Source organism: Talaromyces proteolyticus (assembly GCF_021365285.1).
Source record: "Talaromyces proteolyticus strain PMI_201 chromosome Unknown BGW36scaffold_9, whole genome shotgun sequence".
Lineage (NCBI taxonomy): Eukaryota > Fungi > Ascomycota > Eurotiomycetes > Eurotiales > Trichocomaceae > Talaromyces > Talaromyces proteolyticus.
Genome location: NW_025764285.1, coordinates 1,865,678 through 1,887,697, shown reverse-complemented (window position 1 = coordinate 1,887,697; position 22,020 = coordinate 1,865,678). Strand labels below are relative to the sequence as shown.

General features: G+C 44.1%; 11 protein-coding genes across 11 annotated transcripts; 7 read left to right on the top strand and 4 right to left on the bottom strand.

Annotated features, from left to right (window-relative positions):
- Window positions 1-67: 67 nt before the first annotated feature.
- BGW36DRAFT_362041 (uncharacterized protein) lies at window positions 68-902 on the bottom strand (the record flags this gene model as incomplete). Its single annotated transcript, XM_046214333.1, has 2 exons — window positions 68-777; window positions 833-902. The coding sequence occupies 2 exons, from the start codon at window positions 900-902 to the stop codon at window positions 68-70; spliced, it is 780 nt and encodes a 259-aa protein (XP_046069893.1).
- A 1,365-nt stretch (window positions 903-2,267) lies between these two features.
- On the top strand, window positions 2,268-3,200 carry BGW36DRAFT_430241 (uncharacterized protein; the record flags this gene model as incomplete). The annotated part of the gene is made up of 4 exons (XM_046220817.1): window positions 2,268-2,538; window positions 2,601-2,693; window positions 2,760-2,872; window positions 2,946-3,200. The coding sequence occupies 4 exons, from the start codon at window positions 2,268-2,270 to the stop codon at window positions 3,198-3,200; spliced, it is 732 nt and encodes a 243-aa protein (XP_046069892.1).
- Window positions 3,201-3,544: 344 nt separating this feature from the next.
- On the bottom strand, window positions 3,545-4,299 carry BGW36DRAFT_301024 (uncharacterized protein; the record flags this gene model as incomplete). The annotated part of the gene is made up of 3 exons (XM_046211660.1): window positions 3,545-3,795; window positions 3,855-4,085; window positions 4,161-4,299. Coding segments are annotated over 3 exons (621 nt in total), but the record flags the coding sequence as incomplete, so codon positions are not given.
- Window positions 4,300-5,190: 891 nt separating this feature from the next.
- Window positions 5,191-6,018, top strand: BGW36DRAFT_362038 (uncharacterized protein; the record flags this gene model as incomplete). The annotated part of the gene is made up of 5 exons (XM_046214332.1): window positions 5,191-5,380; window positions 5,436-5,532; window positions 5,593-5,623; window positions 5,679-5,748; window positions 5,810-6,018. 5 exons carry the CDS (start codon window positions 5,191-5,193, stop codon window positions 6,016-6,018), a joined length of 597 nt encoding a protein of 198 aa, XP_046069890.1.
- A 954-nt stretch (window positions 6,019-6,972) lies between these two features.
- On the top strand, window positions 6,973-9,446 carry BGW36DRAFT_384558 (putative MFS multidrug transporter). Its single transcript, XM_046216806.1, has 6 exons — window positions 6,973-7,514; window positions 7,575-7,669; window positions 7,731-8,054; window positions 8,130-8,288; window positions 8,344-8,711; window positions 8,765-9,446. Exons 1-6 carry the CDS (start codon window positions 7,343-7,345, stop codon window positions 9,357-9,359), a joined length of 1,713 nt encoding a protein of 570 aa, XP_046069889.1. The 5' UTR covers window positions 6,973-7,342; the 3' UTR covers window positions 9,360-9,446.
- Window positions 9,447-9,818: 372 nt separating this feature from the next.
- BGW36DRAFT_454833 (mitochondrial carrier domain-containing protein) lies at window positions 9,819-10,925 on the top strand (the record flags this gene model as incomplete). Its single annotated transcript, XM_046221909.1, has 4 exons — window positions 9,819-9,875; window positions 9,938-10,009; window positions 10,082-10,398; window positions 10,466-10,925. 4 exons carry the CDS (start codon window positions 9,819-9,821, stop codon window positions 10,923-10,925), a joined length of 906 nt encoding a protein of 301 aa, XP_046069888.1.
- A 347-nt stretch (window positions 10,926-11,272) lies between these two features.
- On the bottom strand, window positions 11,273-12,659 carry BGW36DRAFT_362035 (PrpF protein-domain-containing protein; the record flags this gene model as incomplete). Its single annotated transcript, XM_046214331.1, has 2 exons — window positions 11,273-12,124; window positions 12,186-12,659. The coding sequence occupies 2 exons, from the start codon at window positions 12,657-12,659 to the stop codon at window positions 11,273-11,275; spliced, it is 1,326 nt and encodes a 441-aa protein (XP_046069887.1).
- A 693-nt stretch (window positions 12,660-13,352) lies between these two features.
- On the top strand, window positions 13,353-14,985 carry BGW36DRAFT_300784 (putative sugar transporter; the record flags this gene model as incomplete). The annotated part of the gene is made up of 2 exons (XM_046211649.1): window positions 13,353-13,496; window positions 13,552-14,985. 2 exons carry the CDS (start codon window positions 13,353-13,355, stop codon window positions 14,983-14,985), a joined length of 1,578 nt encoding a protein of 525 aa, XP_046069886.1.
- Window positions 14,986-15,759: 774 nt separating this feature from the next.
- Window positions 15,760-16,605, bottom strand: BGW36DRAFT_430234 (uncharacterized protein; the record flags this gene model as incomplete). Its single annotated transcript, XM_046220816.1, has 1 exon — window positions 15,760-16,605. One exon carries the CDS (start codon window positions 16,603-16,605, stop codon window positions 15,760-15,762), a length of 846 nt encoding a protein of 281 aa, XP_046069885.1.
- A 1,475-nt stretch (window positions 16,606-18,080) lies between these two features.
- BGW36DRAFT_430233 (uncharacterized protein) lies at window positions 18,081-18,410 on the top strand (the record flags this gene model as incomplete). The annotated part of the gene is made up of 1 exon (XM_046220815.1): window positions 18,081-18,410. The coding sequence occupies one exon, from the start codon at window positions 18,081-18,083 to the stop codon at window positions 18,408-18,410; it is 330 nt and encodes a 109-aa protein (XP_046069884.1).
- Window positions 18,411-20,238: 1,828 nt separating this feature from the next.
- On the top strand, window positions 20,239-21,630 carry BGW36DRAFT_384553 (Formate/nitrite transporter; the record flags this gene model as incomplete). The annotated part of the gene is made up of 2 exons (XM_046216805.1): window positions 20,239-20,673; window positions 20,725-21,630. Coding segments are annotated over exons 1-2 (884 nt in total), but the record flags the coding sequence as incomplete, so codon positions are not given.
- Window positions 21,631-22,020: the final 390 nt, after the last annotated feature.

The window sequence follows — 22,020 nt, the reverse complement described above, 5'->3', positions numbered from 1 at the left end:
CATTGTAGAATAGACAAAACTCCGATAGTATATCAGCGATTCCATGAGGTCATTTCTTAGGCTATATTTACAGGGAACGCTTATCAGGGGCCATATCACCACCGCCATCCCACTCAGCAGACGAGGTCGAGTCGACGTTGCGCTTGTCAGGGGCCCAGTCACCACCGCCATCCCATTCAGCAGACGAGGTCGAGTCGACATTGCGCTTGTCAGGGGCCATGTCACCGCCGCCATCCCACTCAGCAGACGAGGTCGAGTCGACATTGCGCTTGTCAGGGGCCATGTCACCGCCGCCGTCCCACTCAGCAGACGAGGTCGAGTCGACATTGCGCTTATCAGGGGCCATGTCACCGCCGCCGTCCCACTCAGCAGACGAGGTCGAGTCGACATTGCGCTTATCAGGGGCCATGTCACCGCCGCCGTCCCACTCAGCAGACGAGGTCGAGTCGACATTGCGCTTGTCAGGGGCCATGTCACCGCCGCCGTCCCACTCAGCAGACGAGGTCGAGTCAACATTGCGCTTATCAGGGGCCATGTCACCGCCGCCGTCCCACTCAGCAGACGAGGTCGAGTCAACATTGCGCTTATCAGGGGCCATGTCACCGCCGCCGTCCCACTCAGCAGACGAGGTCGAGTCGACATTGCGCTTGTCAGGGGCCATGTCACCGCCGCCATCCCACTCAGCAGACGAGGTCGAGTCGACATTGCGCTTATCAGGGGCCATGTCACCGCCACCATCCCATTCAGCGGCGGAGGTGGAATCCACGTTCCGCTTTGCTGATATTACCGTAAATAAATAGTCCGTGTGCAATAGGGTATCGAGCCTACTCACCTAGGGGAAGGGCACTGCTCATTGCTATAGCACTCAAAAGTGCCACAGCCTGGAGAGAGCTGAGCTTCATGATTGGATAGTACCGATTAACTGTACCAGTTATTTCTTGATTGTAGGTTATGGGGAATAGGACAAGTGAACATGGGCTCTGAGTGTGATTTATATAGTTTTCATCTGGTGTCAAACTAGTATTGTAGTCGGTCATCAATTTCTGCGTCCACGAGATTGACTTCGGCCCCATTACCTGTATCTTAAATGAGAGTTGACGTGTTGGGATTTGCCTTCCTGTCCGAGAATAGCTTCATGAAATTCGTTATCACATGGTAGTATTTTGTTTCGGAGAGTTTTTCGTCAATATGCAGCCATTGCGGAGTCCAAAACAGGAATTTGGATGGTTTCACGGTCTAAAGCATCTCCCCATTACACTAGATGGTGTTGAGAAATGGTTAGCCTAAATAAGAGACAAATTAATTACGCTGCCCTTAAGGGTGGCGTAGTGGCTTCACAGCTGATATTTATGAGTCCACCTTTACTTAACGAATTATTGAGAATATACACCTAACTTGAATCCCAGTAATACCAAAAGCAATGCATATCTATAATGGCAAAAATCTATAGTAGAAATACTGATCATAGTGATAAGAAAGGTACAAAATATCAGATGATATATGCCAGAGCCCTACATAATCTGAGGAGGAGTCAGCCTAAATGAGAGCTAAATTTATTACTGCTAACCCCGAGGGCGGGCTTATTGGTGCAGTTGTTTTACGGCCGATTGAAATGCGCCTGGTGTAACCCTAGATTTTAGTGAACCATAGATAGTAGAGCCAGGTCCTCCTTATCTTATTTAACGCATTAGATAGTACATACTTTTGGACTTGGGGTATCATATTTCCCCATATTCCAACGCGAATCATTAGACTTCTCGTAGTTTGGGGGCTTTTTATGCCTGCTATCATGTTAGGGTGTGTTGCCCCGACCTGTGGGGCATAAACCCGATTACCATGTTGTACTTGTACCTTTTAGCTTAGAGGTCAACAGCTAGGGAGCGTCTTACCGTTATGAGATGACATGCTTATTGGCTAGTTCTATATACGGTGGCTATCGCCGAACACTACGTCAACATCTAAAACAAGGTTTCTTTGCCGCTGCGGCGCTGCAATTGTCTAAATTGAGATAAGCGTGCTAAGCTTTCAATCGGGGCGATACTTTAATCAGTGGGTCGTTTTGATGTTACAAACGGTAACACGTATTCGTATGTATGTTACAATGTAAAAAAGAGGGGGAAGTAGTGAGCTGTTTGGGAAAGTTGTCTCTCGTCCTTTAAAGTTGGTGTCTACTACTGCCTACTCCCGTTCTGTAAAATCACAAAGAGAGATAACAAAAAAACACGGACTTTCTATGACAGAGGAAATATCTCAACCGCGCAGCAATCATGGATCGCTTGATATCCCTGATCAATGCCTTCAAAGAAGAGCATAGTATTCGATATAACGCAATCGCAGCCAGCAGTGAAGAGGTCAATGAAAAGACCAACAAAGAGGATGATGGTTCATCACAAGAGATGCCCATCTGGAGACCGTCGCGACTTCAGTGCATCATCTCGATTACCACCGCCTTTGCAATTTTAGTTTTTAGTATCATAGCTTTCGCCGCATCGCGTTCAAATTCACCAGTAGTATTTTCCGCTGACATGGTACCTCAAGGTAAGTCAATTCATTGCGCAGAACTCGAGACAGTGATATTAACTAGGAATGATTAATTACAGGAAACCCCGTAGTGCGTACCTTCGAAGATACCTTTGCATTTGGTGGTCCTCGCAACAACCGAACCGATGCTGCATGGGACGGCTTGCTGCCAAGTATGTGCTGAATTGGACTCTCGTTTTGCCTGAATAGAAATAATCCTAACAACGGGGATGTAATAGCCGGCGGTGGGTTTATACCAGTACCGAACCCTGAGGCATATGGACTCCCGTCAGATATCAGGCAGGAGAATCAGCTATGGGGTATTTCCGTTTTCCACCAACTTCATTGTCTGGTAAATATTCCTTCTTCCCATACTTTTTTTTAAAAACATTTCTTGTTCCAGAGGGCTCTAATATTTCAAATAGATACTTTTACGGAGGGTTCATTACAATTTCGTTAAAGGCACTCCCAGCGATCCAACCACGGTCGAGCATTCAGGACACTGTTTTGACTTTCTGAGACAGGCAATAAGTTGTTATGGAGATACCACCCTTGAGATGCCACAGCTGCGTGCTGAAGACAATATTGACCGGGCCACTTTTAATAGTCCAAGGAAATGTCGGGATTTCGAGTCCATCAAGGAATATACAGAAACAACCTACAGTAACTTTGTACGTTGATTGCTTTTTGATTGATTTGTTCCAATGGTGTTGGAAAAGAGTGGATAATATAGAATATCAAATGATATATGTTTAATCGTATATTTAGAGGCCCCCTTATCACTCTCTACCTTATATATAAGGTAGATTTGATATTATACTATAGTAGCCGGAAAGACGAAAAGCTTTTATATCTGTATCTACGAAGTGATTTTGCCATAGTCCCGGGTTATCGGGCTTGCATGCTAGTATCCGCTATTTTACAGGCAAAAATCAATTTCAGGTTCAAAAATCATGTAAGGTATTGCAACAGTAATCATGACAGAAATAGTGTTGGAGAATTCAAGAGGCATTTATCAATTGCATCAGTAGACAACGTTTTCAGTTGGAGAGAGCTTAAAAGTCTCCAGCGGAGCAGGTCGCCACTGGAGTATGTTTTCATCACCCTTCAATTGATGTTCCTTTGCCCAGTCCCGAATTGCCTCGAAATCTCGGCATGTATGCGTTATTTCCAACCGTGGTAGTGGCTGGCGTCTTATAGGCATCCATTGCCAATAAACAGTTGCAATATCGCCGTGACACATAATGGATTGTCGGATGGAATCAAGACAGTGGTCTAATAAATATATTCAGTATTGTAATTGGAATCAAATTAGCGGTGGACATCGCACGAACCATAATGCTTTGCAGACGTGCTAGTATAGTTTTTCTTCCCGTCGGCCGTATAGTAGTCGTCGAAGTCATCCCAATACCGTTCTGGGTAGAGAGTTTTGCGGATGGCATTCAAGCAATGAAGTTGGTGAAAAACATCCAGCTGCACCACATACTGATCTGGCATGGTCGGTATCTCCGTTGTCCTATTTGGAAGCTTTAAAGTCTCTTCTTCGCTGATCCGAGTTATTCCAACTAAAGTTGCTCTCACGATTGTTTAGGACTCCCATTACACACTAGATGCGAAGCTAAAAGATGGGGAAAGCTCACATTGGTAAAGGTCTTCCCATAGCTTGTCTGTCTCGTCTGATGGAATTCCATCCTCTTCCTTTGCCATATAGGGGCCTTTTGTCACGAAGTTCTCAGCAAATACCTTTACATGATACTTGATCGCATCCTGTGCAGGTGCTTTTGACAGGTAAGCGGTGCGCCTTCACAATTTGACTTTCTTAAGTACATACAGTATATGCTCTGGCTTGGATCATGGCAGGAAGGTCGATGACGGACCACAGTGATTAGAGCGATGGTAAGAAAAGCAATGATCACGTATGGAATAATCTGAAAACTCAAAACGCCTTTTTTCTTGCGGGAGACATAGTTTTCGATGAAAGGCGGTGTTTCATTCGAGACACGGCCTTCATCGTAGTCTTCGATATCTTTTTCAGGTCGTACACGTTCCATTGTAGTATGTATGGACACTAAAATTCCTGTGAGATGAGTATTTGTGGAAAATAAAAAGAAATAAGCTGGATCTGAGACAATGCGTTACGGCCCGTATGATGTAACGTAGTTTACGTATTATGTTTTTGTCCCCCACGACCGAAACCACAACCAAACTTTAAACTTATCTCACATTATCATTAGTGTAATTTAACGTTGCCCTAAATAAACGCCATCTCATGAAATGGCTCATGGGGTCGGAAAGATTGTTTGAATCTCGTGCCAGGTTCTGACCAGCACTTTTCCACAAGGCAGATGCCATGCTGTGCCCATTCTATTCTAAAATATTCCTTGACCGAAAAATTTGAACGCTTGAAAGGATCTCTTTGCTCAACATGGGACAATCCTCAACTAGAGACTCATCATTCGAAGAATCAGGTGCTCCTCTCCTCAATGCAACTTCTTTCAAACGAGAACAGCGAAAACGTAAATGGGAGATTATTCTGCCGTGGACCCTAACTTTCTTGTTTGGGACTTGCTCTTTTATTCTAGCCTTTTCAAAGTACTCAAGTCCAGAATTCGGTTCATTTGATAAGGGATATGTTACTGATTTTCGTAAGTACTTCGCCGTTTTATCGTAATGTATCTAAAAAGAGAGCTGACAAGAACAGAGGTGAAGGAACATATAATTAAGCTTGAAAAAAAGCTGTTCACTGGAAGTCCTATTTTTGCAAATGGAGAAGAGTTTATACCCAGTGACTCGCCCAGCCTGAAATATGTAGGCGATCCATCGCCCGATATCGATCAGGCCTGGGAGGAGTTGATTCATTGTATAGCCAACTTGATGTGGTTTAACTGTTTGAGATATGCTAATTATCTGAATAGCACGATACTTCTATATCACCGAGCAAGAGGCAGCCGACGCGTGGGGAGAGGATTACCAAAAGTATTGGGATCCCAAACGGGAGGGCTATGTTGCAGGGTATGACAAACAGACGCCAGGCTCCTTTACACGTATTTGGACTTATTTAACAAATTCTAGCTTTGATATCTTCCACACGCTCCATTGTATTGTAAGGAGTGATAGCTTTCGTTTTTGGGTGGCCCATGAAATTGACACTTTGCAAGGATCATATTCGAAAAGCTTTCTTTCCGGATATCTACCAAATGTCCGACGTTCATGGCAGATTGCATAGAGGTAGAGTCTCGTTTGCCTAGTGGGACATATATGACAATAAATTGACTCCTGTATTCACTAGACCACTGCATTGATCATCTCCGTCAAATGGTGATGTGCTACTCTGACATGACACTCATTCCGACCGTATATTATGAAAGTTTGGGCTATAACTACATTAACTCAGATCGGAACCACACGTGCAGAAATTACGAGAAGGTTAGGGAATACACAACCGAGAGATCCAATGGCAAGCTTGCTATCAGGCCATACATTATGATCGAATCTTGAGACCAACCTATTGCAGTTATGCTAATCCCATAACGCGGGATAACTAGGAAATACCTGCTGGTACTACTATTCTTTGCAATTTAGAAATAATATTTTGGGTCATATGAATGGAAATAGTATCGCCATTTCATCTCGTTGTATGATTTATTCTCTCATCTATAGTCATTATGTATAGGGTAAGTTCTATAGAAACAGTAAAACAATGGTAGAGGACTTCAAGAGCGAACTTGAAGTTATCTGTACTGCGAAATGGTAATTCGCGCATCACATTCGGTACACAAGCTGATTCGTTAAATCCTCAACTGTTAAATTAGAACTGTCGAATAATATTGGAATGCTTCACTGATGGAATAGAGAGAACACTAACTAATTTCTATGATATCGCGTATGATTTCATATTTAAGAGTTTGTCTGGATAAGCAATACAGTGTGCCTCTATTGGTCCCACAACGACTAATCTTTATAGCATATTCTTGTGCCTGAATCTTCTTCGAATGAGAGCTCTTTGGTAAATTTCATATCAATCTAGTTGACAGCTATCCGTCCTGGGAATTTGAATAAATATCAAGAATTTCAATGTTGGTGAATGACTGAAACTGCACATCTGAGTTCGTATCACTCTACGTAAATATACAGTTTGCTGTGTGTAGAATAACATTTGCAATGATAAACACTATAGAGTGTACGTGAATGTTGGAGCCAGGAAATATCTCAAGAATATAGAGGTTGTTGGAACAAGTAGTAGGAAGTCGTTTTCATCATCGGCACCCCGCTGACTATGCAGCTAGGATAATAACGAAGATGTAAGAAGTGACAACATTTTCGTAGCCGATTATCTCTACATTGCCCATATCAACCAATGGTCCGGTAGGAAATACGGTCCTACCAATGATAGCAATCTAGTGGGTCTGTTTGTGATCTTGCTAACCGCACACAGAAAGGTTGGTGTCAACAGATTCGATTGGGGCTAGTGCACAGGAAGGCACGATGAGGTGATAAGGTGATAAGGTGCCAACAATCGCTCTGGACGCATCTCTGCATATTGCGACTTCTCGTGCCGAAAATGGGTTATTGGCAGATACATATGCTTAAGGACAATATTTGATGTATCCTGATAGAATTCGGGTTATGATTCACTATCGTCTGTCGTGAATAATCACTCGATAATACCCTGTTTACATGATTCGGAGATACCGGATCCGATCGGTAATCATTATTCAGCACAAGCTTGCACCTATTGTCACTGTCAATTGACTCCCAACGTCGGCTAAACACTTCCCTATGATCAATATTGGCAACTTGGCCCTCGTTAATATTCGCCACGATGGACTCCAGACAATTTCCCCCCACCGAAGCGACGCCTTTGCTTGCAGCCGACGCTGGGGAAATACGTGAATCTGCTGCGGTGGTTGAACGTGATCCTGAAAACCCAGCTCTTTCCCCACTTCGTGCCATTATTGTCGGGATTGCTATATCAATATCGATGCTAATACAAGGTATATATGATTCGAATAAAATGATGAAACGGTACAACAATGTCTGATCGATGAGTACAGCCACTAATATGACAATGGTCACGACATCGCAGTCTGATATCGCGGCGGATCTGGATGCCTTTTCCAGTGCAACATGGCTGACAGCATCATTCATGGTTTGTTAGCCCTGTCATGTTTGTAAATAATTGTCTTCTCACGATCCTTCCTGGTGATCAGATAGCCGTCGCCAGTATTAGCCCCCTCGGTGGACGCTTTTGCCAAATATTCTCTCTGCGCAGCTTGATACTCGCAAGCAATTTGGTTGCCGGGATAGGCTTATTCTTCACTGCTAGTGCTAGAACGCTTCCAATGTTTCTCTTTGGTCGTGTCCTTACAGGTTGTGGAGGAGCTGGAATATACTCCACGCAAGCAATTCTTGTTTTAGAGCTTGCTTCGAAGAAACGACGAGGGTTGTTCCTAGGCTTGACAGCGTGTGTATTTACCACCGGAATCGCTGGCGGAGCTGTATTGGCAGGTGCTGTTACTCCGAAATACGGATGGGTGAGTTTGTTTTTAAAGAATCCCCCTTTTCATTGAGAAAAGAAAAGCTCATCATCTAATGTTGTGACTGTGAAGCGATTGATCTATTACATACAATCTCCGCTTGCCTTGATCGTTGGCCCGATTATTTACTTGGGAATTCCACCAAAGCCCAGAGCGAAAGACTCGAGCCCTGGACAGAGTTCTTTTACTAGCAAGCTTGCTCGCCTGGATTATCTTGGTATCGTGACTCTTGTAAGAAAGCCCTGTATCACATCCTATGCAGGACAGCTAATTCAAAATGATGAAGACGACAGCGAATCTCCTCTTTCTGTATTCCGTCTCCAGCAATACTATACCATATCCACCTATCCTGGTTTCTGGTATCTTGTTCGTCCTCTTTTTATGGATTGAATCATCTCCTGCACTTACAGCTGAGCCCATAATACCCATATCTATACTTCGCTCTCGTGGTGTTTTACTTACATGCCTATGCTCAACCGGTATGATGATGGCTCGATGGGCAATCGTTTTTTACATTCCGGTCTACGGAATCGCTGTGCGAGGATGGAGCCCCGCAAAAGCTGGCATGATTCTCATCCCTACAAATCTTGGGTTCGGTCTAGGAGGCTTGACTGTAGGGTGGTTTCATATTCGAAAAGTGACGAGTTACTATACGTATGTGGTTGAACTGAAATCACAAAGCACAGATTCTTGCTAACGTGGTCTAGATCGTGCTTGATTATACTCACCCTCTTCGTAACGAGTTTCCTTTCTATCGCTCAGCTTTCAACCTCTGACTCCCCAGTAATTCTTTTTGCGTTGGCAGTCTTCTATAATGGCTTTTGTGCTGGCGCTCTTCTCAACTACACATTGTCCCATGTCCTGCACTTAACCCTGCCTTCGACGCACTTTATCGTGACCAGTCTGATAGCAACATTTCGATCCTTCGCTGGTAGTTTCGGCGCAGCAGTCGGTGGCGGTATCTTTTCACGCGTATTGAAGAGCCAGCTAGATGCGGGATTTCTTAATAGTCGTGAAGACTATCAACATTTCGATCACAATAGTGACGACGTTGAAGATCTCATTAGAAGACTTCTTGGGAGTCCAGCATTGGTCTGGCAGTTGAATGGCAATGAAAAGACAATTGCCATTGGAGCGTATCAGAGCGCTTTGAAAGCAACATTTTTGGCGGCTTGTGGCTTGGTCGCGCTGGTGACATTTTTACAAGCTGGGACTGGTTGGACGGCCCCAGTTGATTCTATGACAGAGGTTGGTCAGGATGTCGACGAAGGTGCGGAAGATGAAAGTATTATTAGAGAATAGAGGGCTGTCTCTCATTATATTCCATATATAGATTCCCGTTTACGTATACTATCAATTTATAGACTAAATTTCTCGGGATGCTGAAAATAAAATTCGAACCCATCTTCACCGCTAGCTCTATTGAAATACAGTGTTTCATACTTGTATGGCCTGCCACATCCCAGACATTCTCTGGTGGCATTATGATATTCGAAGTTGACTTATCCAGATACCACATTGGTTTTCCTGCCTAGTTTAGGTCATTTCACTTGATATTAGGGTTAGCGCCGGAAACCGACTTCCCGTGGCAATTACCTCCAGGAAACTACTTACGCTTAGCGGTAGGTCTCCCAACATTTTTAATAAATAATAAACTAAATTGTTCGAATATTACCGTCGAAATTCAAGACACTGTGGGTACAGAATTTGTCCCATGATCATTCAAATGTCGTGGGGAGAAATATGCACCTGGCGACCGAAATGCAAGCATCCAAATCGCAGAGCTTTGAGGCCGCTCCGAAATCAGATAAAGAAAAGGTAACCGATATGTCGAAACATGGAGTATTTTAGGTAAACAAGAACTAAATTTTGTCCTTAAGAAAGCTTATATCTCGCCAACGGTGTCATTGATAGCGGGCGGTGTGGCTGGAGGCGTGGAAGCAGCATGCACAGTATAGTTCTCCTTAGCATCAAAATGAAATCTTAAAGATATTACTGACATGATGTCATATTTATTTGAAAAGTATCCATTTGAATTTGCCAAAACTAGACTTCAACTGCGCTCCACTGCACGGGCAACAGCAAAAAATCCGCTTTCTCTCATTCACAATGTTGTCGGAACTGAAGGCATCTCGGCGCTGTACACAGGCTGTTCGACACTTGTGCTAGGAACAGCTTTCAAAGCATCGGTCCGATTTCTTACTTTTGATTCAATCAAAAATACACTTGCCGATGAGAATGGGCATTTGCCAAAGGCATCGGGAATTTTGGCGGGGATGATGGCCGGCTGTGTCGAAAGCATCGTAGCAGTCACGCCCACAGAAAGAATCAAAACAGCGCTGTATGAATGCCGCCAGAAATTCTCTTGTTTATGTAATATATGTATTAACTGAAGTTTCTTTCCACAGAATTGATGATGCCAAAGGGCTTAAAAGATATCGGTCTGCTGCACATGGCGTTCAACTCTTGATCCGTGAGCAGGGACTTATTGGTCTATATCAGGGATTAATCCCAACAACTATCAAGCAATCAGCTACATCTGCGGTTCGCATGGGATCATACAACATTCTCAAAGAGACAGCTATGCAGAATCAAGTGCCTCTAAATGGGATCACTACGTTTAGTATTGGTTCCATTGCCGGTATCACTACTGTGTACGCCACGCAGCCGTTTGACACGATAAAAACGAGAGTCCAGGGGGCGGAGCATGTGTCAATCCAAGACGCTATTTCCGGGGTTTGGAAAGAATCGGGAATGAGAGGATTTTGGAAAGGAAGTACTATGAGGCTAGGACGGTTGATTCTTAGTGGAGGTATAGTCTTCTCACTGTACGAGCAGGTTGCCGCTATGGCATCCTCTATAACATAGAGAGAGGTTATTATTAGGCTTACCATTATCTTGTATAAAGAAGGATAAATTCTGCGTCAACTATAGATTTAAGCTTAGATATCGCGTGTATTAAATGTGTTATGTTCAATTGTCATTCATGGTACTTCAATAAATATTAATTAACGAACACACACACATGGTAAAAGGGGCGTGTCAAAAGTCTAGAGTGATCAGCCAGATCTGAGGAGTATTTAATTAGTACATTATACGTATATGTCTATTGTCTAGCTAATTAAATTGTGAATGCTTAATAAAAAAAGAAAAAAGAGAAAATACAACACGTTGCGCCGTTTCTTGGTAGAAAAATTAAGGGTATGAAGCTTAAATTATAGTGGAACAAGAATTGTACCTTCAAATAACCTCCTGGCTGTACGAAACACAGTGACACTCTGGACCAGATCGTTTTCTGTCACTTCGACGTCGACATCGATTGTACCACTGCTATGGCCAATTACAATGCTCCGGTCATTTTGAATATTATCTTGTTTTTCGCTCGTTATTTTAAGGGACACATCTGTCCCCAATGGTGTCAGCTCTTGTGACGACAATGGTATTTCCGATTTCATCAATTCCGAAACCACTGTTCCCTCAAGACAAGCCGCAGCTCCAAGACACACAGCTCCGGTGAGCTGAACGCTTGGGTGAACTTTCCCCATGCTATAGGCCAATACTGAGATATCGGGTCTTGTGTTGAACCCCGGTAGTGGACCAAGTGGTTTGGAAATAACTGCAATTTTTGGAGTTCCTCTCTTAAGACCTGCAGAATCGACGTCACTGGCAAGACCGAACTGAACTGCCCCCTGGCGTCGTATGGACTCGATTATATCAAGTGCTATATCTGAATCTGAACCTGTGGCATGATAATCGGGAGGTAGCGATGATGAATCAACAAATATGAAAGGGTTAGATACATCTATCAGCGTCGCCTTGACCATAAACTGTTCCGGTAGACCGCTCCTCTCGTGCACCATAATTTTGTCTTGACGATTTCCTGTTGGGAACACTTTGCCAGTCATACTTCCCCCAGGATTCAGAAAGGACACTTTGATACTACTTCCAGTTCCTTTGACACCACTTATGTGGTATTCTCCATCTTCTAGAAAGTGTCCGCTGTCGTTGACCTGGATTGTTTCTACTAACACGGACCGGGTATTTGTGTTGTATATTCGCACAGAAAGCTGAGCCAAGAATCAGTTAGTATCTTTGAATCCCAGAATAAGATTCGGGGAACGAAATCACCTCCGATTGGCCTGGCCTTGCTGTTATCAACCCCTCCTCCAAGGCAAAAGCAGCAATTCCAGAAGCCATGTTGCCACAATTTCCGGTCATGTCGACCTTTTCCTGACCAACTGTAATCTGAATAAAAGTATATTCAACATCGATTCCAGGTCTATAAGATTTTGAGACAACAACGGCTTTTGACGTTGTCGACGTGGCTCCTCCCACCCCTTCCAGCTGTCGAGGGTCATTATTTCTAGATCCCAAAGCACCAATGAGAATAGTACCCCATTCCGACTGTGACTTGGGGAGGTGGTGCCGATGAATGAAAAGACCCCTTGAAGTTCCAGAACGCATCAAAACCGATGGTAATCGATATATCTTGCGCTGGTGTATTATTTGTGAGGCGGCAGTCACGATGCCACCGGCTTTCGTAAATAATTGAGTAGGAGGTTGCTGGGTGGCAACAGCGACAGGGCTATATTGTGTCGACATTGCAGCAGGATGTATCGGCAGAGTAGAAATATAGGAGAGTTTTCTGGTAAATGAGCGTTTCATTGATTTATGTAGATCAAACAGGCGGGCTGTCTACCGATTACAACGCGTTTGAACTAAGAAACCGATCAAGTAAAACTTTTGTGGGCAGCTTCTTCAGTACTACCAGGTATTATACATGACTTAGACTCGAAGAGACCCCATGTATCTTCGAATAGCTTTGAGAATTGGTATTTACGTGACCGATTTCATCAATTTCCTTGTCACGTTGTATGAACGGCGACTATGCGCCCGCGGGTTATAACTTACCGCGGAAACACTTACATCATGGCTGCATTCGGCACGCGACCCGATTCACCAATGTAAGCAATCGTACCTGCGTTGGCTAACTTATCTTCGGAGAATATGCCGGGGCTTCCAACTTTTGTCTTGGGACAGCCTATGATTCGTGGTTTTCCCCACTGAGCACTCCCCGCCCCATGGGGTGCTGAGATAGCTGGACGGTGGTAGGCTTGCTACTCATGTAATGTATTTGCGTACTCACCCCGCACGCCTGGCTCTTGGGGGATGAAAAACGGTTATATCTACTTCCACATCTCCCTATGTAGTAGTCGATGTTTGCTCACATCACAGAAGGCTCATATCAGGCCTATTGCCTAGTTAAGCCGGTAAACAATATACTCATCCACCATGATGAGACAAAACAATTACCTAGGGCTTCGAGGGACACAGTTAAAAGCAGCCATGATGGTGCTTGTCGTCGCTCCCAGCTTCATTTTATTTGGGTACAATAACGGATCTACAGGAGGCATTGCGACGCTGCAATCATTTGTGCATGTAAGTGTCTTCAAGCGTGATTGAGTGACCCACTTTAATTTCGAGGAAATAAAAGCAATTCCCATCGATTGACACAGTAAATACCAAAGGCTCTCAAGAAACATACAACGCTCGTGTTAAGGGAGTGGTTACAGGATGCTACGACCTTGGTGCTGTTGTCGGCTCTCTGCTGTGTATTGGTTATAGTGACCGGATCGGCCGCTTGAGAACAACGCTTATTGGTCTGGTTCTATCGATCATAGGCCTGGCTGTAGAATCATCCGCATTTAGTCTTGGCCAATTCATTGTTGGCAGATTGATTGTTGGAGGCGCCATCGGTACAATAAGTAGTGCTATCCCCGTCTGGCAGGCTGAATGTTCCGGGACCGCGCATAGAGGCGCTTTCGTGATGCTAGAAGGAGTTTGCATTAGTGGCGGGATCACACTTTCGGAGTGGGTGTCGTTTGGCTTCTCATTTTCATCTATTCCAGCTGTGCAGTGGCGCATCCCGCTAGTCTTCCCCGTTATTTTCTCCATTTTCGTTATCCCTTTTATTTTTCTCTTGCCCGAGTCTCCTCGCTGGCTAGCAAGAAAAGGCCGGATGGACGAAGCAAGATACGTCTTGGCTGCTTTGGAGGATGAAGATGCGTTCTGTACCAAGATCCAAGAAGAAATGGCCGAAATTGAGCGGTCACTGTCGCTGGTGAGAGGGGATCTCAAAGAGCTGGCCACAAATGGTGAAGAGAGACTTTTTCATCGAACGGTGTTGGCTGCGTGTGGACAGATGTTTCAGCAGATGTGTGGTATTTCAGCTTTGGTATTTTACACAAGCACCATTTTTGAGGACCTGGGCTTTACGGGTGTCAAATCCCGAGTATTGGGTGCTTGCCTCACAAATTTCCAGACTTTTGCGTCTCTCATTCCACTCTTTTTGATCGATCGGTATGGCCGCCGAAGGCTATTTATGATCACAGGTACAGGACTTGCCATTTCAACTGCAGTTCTTGCCGGTACAGGTGGAAAGACGCATGGCTCTGCCAGCACCGCGGCTGTCGTTTTCGTTTTCCTCTTCGACCTTTTTTACCCAATTGGCTTCCTAGGCCAGACTTTCCTGTATGCCACTGAACTTGCACCTTTGCGTCATCGTGTTCCTATTACTGCTGCGGCAAATGCGACGCAATGGCTATGCCAATTCATCGTGGCACAAGTCACGCCGCCGGGAACATCGAACTTAGGAAGCCATTACTGGATCATATATGCTGTTCTGAATGCAGCATTTGTTCCTATCGTATACTTCTTCTTCCCTGAGACTAGTGGCCGGTCTTTAGAAGAAATGGACACTATATTCCGGCAGTCAAATAGCATTTTCGATGTAGTTAAGGTGGCTCGTGAGTTGCCTCGAACCGAGGAACACATCACCACTCCAGTAGAGTCTGATAAATCGTTGACTGAGGACAAAACTGGGGTATCTTGGAAACCAAGATATGACCAACAGGAAAATGTACATTGAACTTTGGAGGTTAATCAAATCATAGCTTTGTATATTCTAGGACATATTTTGGATCTTGAAAGCAGTAGGATCTAGCGTACCAAGTGCAACATAACCGGGACCATTCGAAGGTGAGTTTTACTTGCCGTTCTCTCCAGATGTCGAGTTGGCTACTTAATAAAAGGGTCTTTATCACCTATATCACTAAATATCACGCAATGATTTATTTATTTATTTCAGTATACAAATCGCACATATATGCCGAGAACAGTTTATTTGCACCTTTGTATCCTTGGAATTGTCTTCCTGATAAGGCTTATCGGATGTATGTAAATAACGTTCACACAACTACCGCGTAAAGCACCCCATAGCGAGTAATTACCGGTTTTTCAACTTCACCGAAATGTGCTATATTTTGCCAATAGTTTGGGAAAACATTCGAATCAGAACACAGCCAAGGGTCCAAACAAGTTCAACTGATTCCCGAGCCATGCGGCTAGTCCCGTTGACAGGTAATCCATGTCAATGCTCCTAAGCGGAATCCATGAATGCTGTCATACTAGTGTGTCTCGGGCAACTTTATAGTCTCAACTGAAACTCAGGGTAGTATGCCTGAATCTGGGTTCGAAAAGTTCTTGTGAACCACGGATGAAGAAAACCCAGTAGGGTAGTCAAGATGCCATAGTCAGGAAACCATTCTACCGTATGTTAGTCTAGGTACATGGCGGTATTTTGTGATGTGATTCCAATCATATCAGCCAAGAACAGCACGCATCCATCCCTCGTCTTGCTCATTCACTTTCTAACAACAGTGACTGGACGAACCTCAAAGCGCTCCTTTCCAATCTCTAGCAACTTTGTACTCAGCTTCGGACTGGCATGCTGCAATACATCGTATAGAGCATAATCACTGATATTTATGTCTTCATCTTTCCACTGAAAGCTCTCGCTGTCAAGGTTCCAGTAGAAGATCGGTCCCTGCACGTCTACAGTCTCCAACTCCCACCGCTGTTGCGGCTTGATATCTTTTGCGTCGTGCCAAAAACCATCTGACCGAACCTTGAGAATAACGAAAATTTCATCGAAACCATAATACCAATGAAACAATTCCTCCAGGGCATCCGGTTCTTTTAAAAGTAGTTCATCTGACACAGCAAGACGAGTGAAGACTGGAGCGGGAGTACCAATGTTTTTATTCTCGAGGTCTGCTTCAAATACTCGATCGAATGGCTCGCAGTGAAATTCATCCCATTTTTCCTGTGAGACATAGAGTGTATCACGTTGCGGATCAAATGGGCGTATAAAGACTAAGGACTGCTTCTCTTTATCAAAGCGGGTTTTTAGGCCCTGCTCACTAATCCAGCTCAAGGCAAAACTGCGGGCTTCTTGGTTCACAAAAAATAGCGGAACTTCAACGTGGAGAGGGTCCAAGCGGTCATGATGGAATTCGAAGTTCAGATTATTCTCCTCATTGTTGGGATCGTATTCTTCGTCAGCTTCAGTTAGATGCCGAGGGCCCCAACATCCCTTTTTATAAAAGTACAATGGGTTTCCAAGTTTTTCGGGCAGAGCCTCACGCCATATCTGGAGGCGGAGCTCAGTGGGGAGGCAGGGGAAGAGAGAAAACGTAGTTGGAGCCATACGTGATGATTTATTATTAAGGTGCCTGAGTTCTGTGATATGTGTGGGATTGAGGGATATAGTGAGAAGGACGATGAGTTGGATATTCAAAGAGGGTGTACGAAATGTATCTTTTCAGGCTCACACTGCGAAATCACCGTCGCACTGATGGTGTCAGCAGCGGGGTTTGCGCCAACCAGATATGATCCGAATTCTAGCAGTCACCAAATTGACTTCAATGAAGTTGGCCTTTCGCAGCGGGTCGGGGCCAGTTTCATTTTTTTCATTTTAATTTGTTCTTAAAACAACGATCCAAGCGGAGAGCAGATCGCCCAAGCCGCAAGTGGGGTATTGACAGTTGCTGAAACGCTGGAGCCTCAGGCTCGAGCAGGAGAGCGGATACAGTTTAGTGGAGAATGACTAATTCAGCCCCTGGTCAGCTTTTACAAAACTCATGACTAATAAATCCAGTTATGATGGCATTCAATGGCCCTGTGAGACTAACACATTTATATGAGAGAATATAAAGGAGAATTAAAGTTGCCATTAAGTTGCAGCATCTGAAGAAAATGTCAATTGGCATATCGAAAGAGCGAAAATATCAATACTTGTATGTAAGATCAATTGACATCATTGAAAACGAAAAAGACATTCGTCATAATAGATTGCTAGAAAGGTTCGGCAGATCAACCGGAAATTATGATTCGAGAGGTAGATCACCTAATACTCTTAGAGTTCTGACCAGCTGTCTTTGGATAAGACCTCTAGTCATTGCTACATCTACCAAAATGGGTTTAAAATCTTATGGCCCCCATGTGTCAGACGCGTAAAAATCATAGCAGAGAGTGGATCCACACTTCAACAAGCTTTGGAACAGATGTCCTCCCTCATAATATGTTCTAAATTTAGTTATTTATGGTTCGAAGTTCACTGGTGACACACCGAAGAAGACTTTCTTAAAGGATTATTTATTCCACGTTAGTATCAGTAGATGTTCTACTATAGGAACATAAGTGAAGTGATATCACAATCAAGCTTTCTGGTTTAACATTGAAGGTACATAGGTAGATTTAATTAGTACATACATAAAATTCTAGTTACCTTGTAAATCTGTGTGAAGTCTATATGTGTGGATCGGTAAAATAAGGCCCCATTAAACCTTTTTTGAATTGCACTACTAGTGCAACTCCAGTACGCACAACAAACTAACCAACAAACTAACCAACAAACATGACCAACAAACATGACCAAGCTTGATGATGCTGATCCGGGAAATTTGTCAGTGGGCTTAATGTCAAACAGCCCCCATGCTGACTCGAGGATCATACCCAGATGAAGGAGAACGAAACTATAAAGAGGAGAGTAAGTACCACGACAAATACTAACTATCCAGATCAACCCAAGCAGAAAGAAGAGCAACAACAGTCTTATCCTTCATTTCAAAACCCACCTGACAACACCGTTAAACAAAAATTTCATCAAAAGAAATCTCCAAAATGTACAACTTGAAGTTTCTCACCGTTGCAGTTTTCCTGCTGGTCAGCCAGGTCTTCGCAGGCAGAGTCACCTACACTGCCTACGACAAAACCGGCGGTATCTCTAAAAAGGGCAAATGGGAACAAAAAGCCGGTGGATCCATTCCCGATGATAAGGATGATGACTTGATCCAAAACATCGGAGTTTGGTCAAGCCACCAGTATACAGCTGCCAGAAACGCAAGAAGCGGTGTTATCATTGTTAAGGCCGTCCAGGAGGGCAAGAACAAGAATGAAGCCACCACGTTGAATAACCGGGGTCAGCAAATCGTCAACGAACACATCAAATAAGTGCTTAAGATGTGGTTAATCAAACTGATGAGGTATCGTGAGCATGCTTCATCAAAACACGCAAGACCACCCGAGCGGCGATTTTTTCGGCCTTTAGCAATAATGACAAGGGTCAGGAAAAGATGGTGGAGATTTGAAGTCTTGACGAATCACTATGTGGAAGAAATGTAAATATCAACACTTCGCATGTATATTAGGGCATGAGGATCAAAATGTTGTTAGTTTATATTGAACGGCAATGAATATATACACCCCAAAGCTGGCAGCTTCTCTATAGACATAATATTTCAAAGGATCAATTGATGTAGCCTACTGGTGCGGGAACCAAAGAAATTTTATTAGCGTTCAATAATTCAGAATATCAAAACGGTCGATTCCCAACCTCACTATGACTCAACATCGCCTGCAATTGTCTTTTGACGTAAATCATAGTTCGGTGTAAAGAAATAAATATAGCAAATAGACTTATCAAATTGATTAACGGTGTTTTTAACATGAAGAAATAGCATTGTCTCGATGCAATAAGAATTACAGTCGTAAATCAAAAAGAACGGCTTCGCCTGGAGCCTCCTAGTAGAAGCTCGCTAGCTGCTAAATAAATAAATCCAGAATATAGTCTAAATATAAAAAGTTCTAGGAATTGGAACCGGATAGAGAAAAAGTGCACATGGAGAAATGAAGCGAGACAGTGCTGCGTGGCAAATGACTTGCTATACCGCCTGCCCGAATTCGTGGGATTAACAAAGTGTATACTTTGATTTGGTTTCCATTTCTCCTGTTATCTTTGTTTCCATGTAGGCTTTTATAATTTCGAACATCTCCGAGTCTTTTCGACTCTGACCACTAATATATGTAATCTCTCCAAATGGCCCTTTTTGAAGGGAGAGTCTTCTATATTAGCTATATCTATCCTCATTTGGTTTTGCATTTTTTTCATATAAGTTGTCGCTAAAAAGTAAATCCCATGCGCAACCGGCTGACTGTTCGCGCAACCAATGTAGCATATCAAAACCAAGGCCCTGGTCTGAAGCGGTTTGGTTCGCTTTACATGTATGTTCTATCAAAAGATCGTATCTGGGGAAAATGCAACCAGCGGATTTGTCTGCTGCTCAGCGCAGTCCAATTGAGGCTGCTATTCCATGCAAAGAACAGTTATTAGCTGAGAGCACCGCGTAGTTCATCAACGGCCGACTAACGCTTATACAAGCGACGGCCAGCATAGTCATTTTTTTGCGTCTCGGCACTAATTTGGTTAACCTTGTCAATGGATGAATGTGTAGGGCCAATAGACATACAGCCAGAAAAGCAATCAGGCAAAAAGACGACAACGTACGGAGTTACTGGCGTACGACTACTTCTTATCTCCAAGGGAAAGATTCGTGATTACTGAATCCGGGAACGTGGTTTAGTCTCCTGATAAGCATAAAATTTGATGAACCGATTTTCCGACCTTGTCATTGGTGCGAAGACCATCAGCGTTTATTCCGCGGAGATGTATGGATTGAAGATCGTCGTTCCCTGCTGTCATTCAGATTCAACTGATAAGAATTTCCGGGCGCTTTGATTGGCCTGATCCAAGAACCCATGCTCATTTTTGGGGAAATTAATGCAAACACTACTTCTTTGATGTTGAAGCGTATACAAGCTATTTCGAAAGCGCGGGGAGTTTTTGAAATGATTACAGGATTCTCCGTCTTGGCAGGTTCAAGTGTTGATTTTAGCAATAACTCGACGAGAGATCATAGGCGATAAGCGTCTGTGCCTCTATGACCCACCGACCTTGCATGAGCTATTGATGCAGTATGCGCCGGAAGCATGCCAAGCATACCAAGCAAGCCTCAGGTCGATAATGGGAAAGCTGTTCGGGGTGAATATTTAAAGAACCTCGATGCCCAGAGATTCGTGTTCACGTTTTCAAATATCAAGAGCATCCATATCGCTAAGCGGAGACAGGCCTAGCCGAGAAACCCACGCCAACATGAGCATCACCGTCAATGCCCTCACACCTACCGAAGTGGTTGAGATGATAACTTCCACTGGGGTGCAGAAGGGAAACATGCGCCTGGACAAAGTATTCTTTAGCTCCGTCTCCGCTGGCTGTTTTCTCGCCTTTGCGTGTGCAACTGCTCTAAGCACCAACACCGCGCCCTGGTGGCAGGAGAATGCCCCTGGTTTGATTCGCACCATCAGCGCCCTCGTATTCCCGTACGGTTTGTGCATGATCATTCTTACAGGGGCAGATCTATGCACTGGGTCTTTTATGGTATGACAACTGAATCCTCAATATCAGCAGATTTAGACTAATACTCGGTAGTTCACCACTGTCGCAGCTCTCCAAAAACGTCTCCCTTGGTACAAGATGCTCATCCATTGGTTCGTCACCTTCTGGGGAAACCTATGCGGTTCTCTCTTCGTTGTCTCCATCATCCTCGGTTACGGCGAGGTACTTTCAGCCGCTCCGTACAGCACTGAAGTTATCAATTTTGCCACAAAGAAGCAAGTCACGCCAGATTTCCATGAAGTCTTCCTCCGCGGAATTGGCTGTAACTGGTTGGTCTGTTTGGCGTGTTTCTTTGGTATCCAGGGGCGCGATCTTGCTAGCAAAGTGATCGGTATCTGGTGGCCTATTTTCGCTTTCGTCTCTCTTGGATTCGACCACGTTGTCGCCAATATGACATTTATCCCTATGGCTATTTGGTTGGATGCCCCTGACATCACCGTTGGGTTGTATATCTGGAAGGGTATCATCCCGACTTTGATTGGTAACATTATCGGTGGAGGATTGTTCTGCGGTGAGTATTTTCGCTGCCTAATACATTATAACTAACGTACAGAATAGGTGGTTACTACTGGTACATGTACGGGCTCGACGAGGAGACTTTCGCCCTAACGATCAAAGGATTGGGAAAGAGTCGCGCGGCCAGCGTCGAAGACATTGAGGCCAGCGCAGAAGCTCCAGTTAGTGAAGTCAAGGAGGGTGGACATTAAATATCGACTTCGACCCATAGATCTCGTGGTCGAGCATGAATCTATCAGTCAAAGTTGTGACGAAATAACCGGGTACTACGTCCGGTACAGCTATCTGTCTTATGTCTATGATTCTTTTTCGTGATACCTATATAGCACCTGTGGTGACAGTATTAATTTAGTGATGATATAACCATCAATTTGTATATGATGTTATAAAAGTTTCACAGTCGAAGAGGACTTTCAGGCAAGCTGATAGAGTCAACATAGGAGGGCCTACTATTGATTTTGTACTACACTGTGCAACACAGTTGGCTTACGCGAGTAACCCCTCTTTCCGAATCAGGAAGTTCATCAGGACAACCAACCGGAGGCCCTAAAAAGAAAAGACTGGAAGGACATGCCGCATACATCCAATATTCTGGACATTCTTCGCGATGCACAACAGCATGAAATGAACTGCAAATTCAGGTTACTTAACTGGCGATTCTCCTCGATCCAATGGCTGGTAGAGTAAACGGTGTTGGTTTTGCGAGACTATTCCGAAACCCGTCGCGCGCGCCAAGTTGATGAATGATGGGGTCGAATAAAACACGGGGACACAACCAAGACACAGTTACAAAATTTTTGGATTAAATTTAAC

Excerpts from the sequence above, each read along its gene's own strand:
- BGW36DRAFT_384558 (XM_046216806.1), top strand. The coding sequence starts at position 7,343 with ATGGACTCCAGACAATTTCCCCCCACCGAAGCGACGCCTTTGCTTGCA. Across the intron at positions 8,055-8,129 it reads TTACTCCGAAATACGGATGG|CGATTGATCTATTACATACA; the intron begins GTGAGTTTGTTT and ends GTGACTGTGAAG. Across the intron at positions 8,712-8,764 it reads AAAGTGACGAGTTACTATAC|ATCGTGCTTGATTATACTCA; the intron begins GTATGTGGTTGA and ends AACGTGGTCTAG.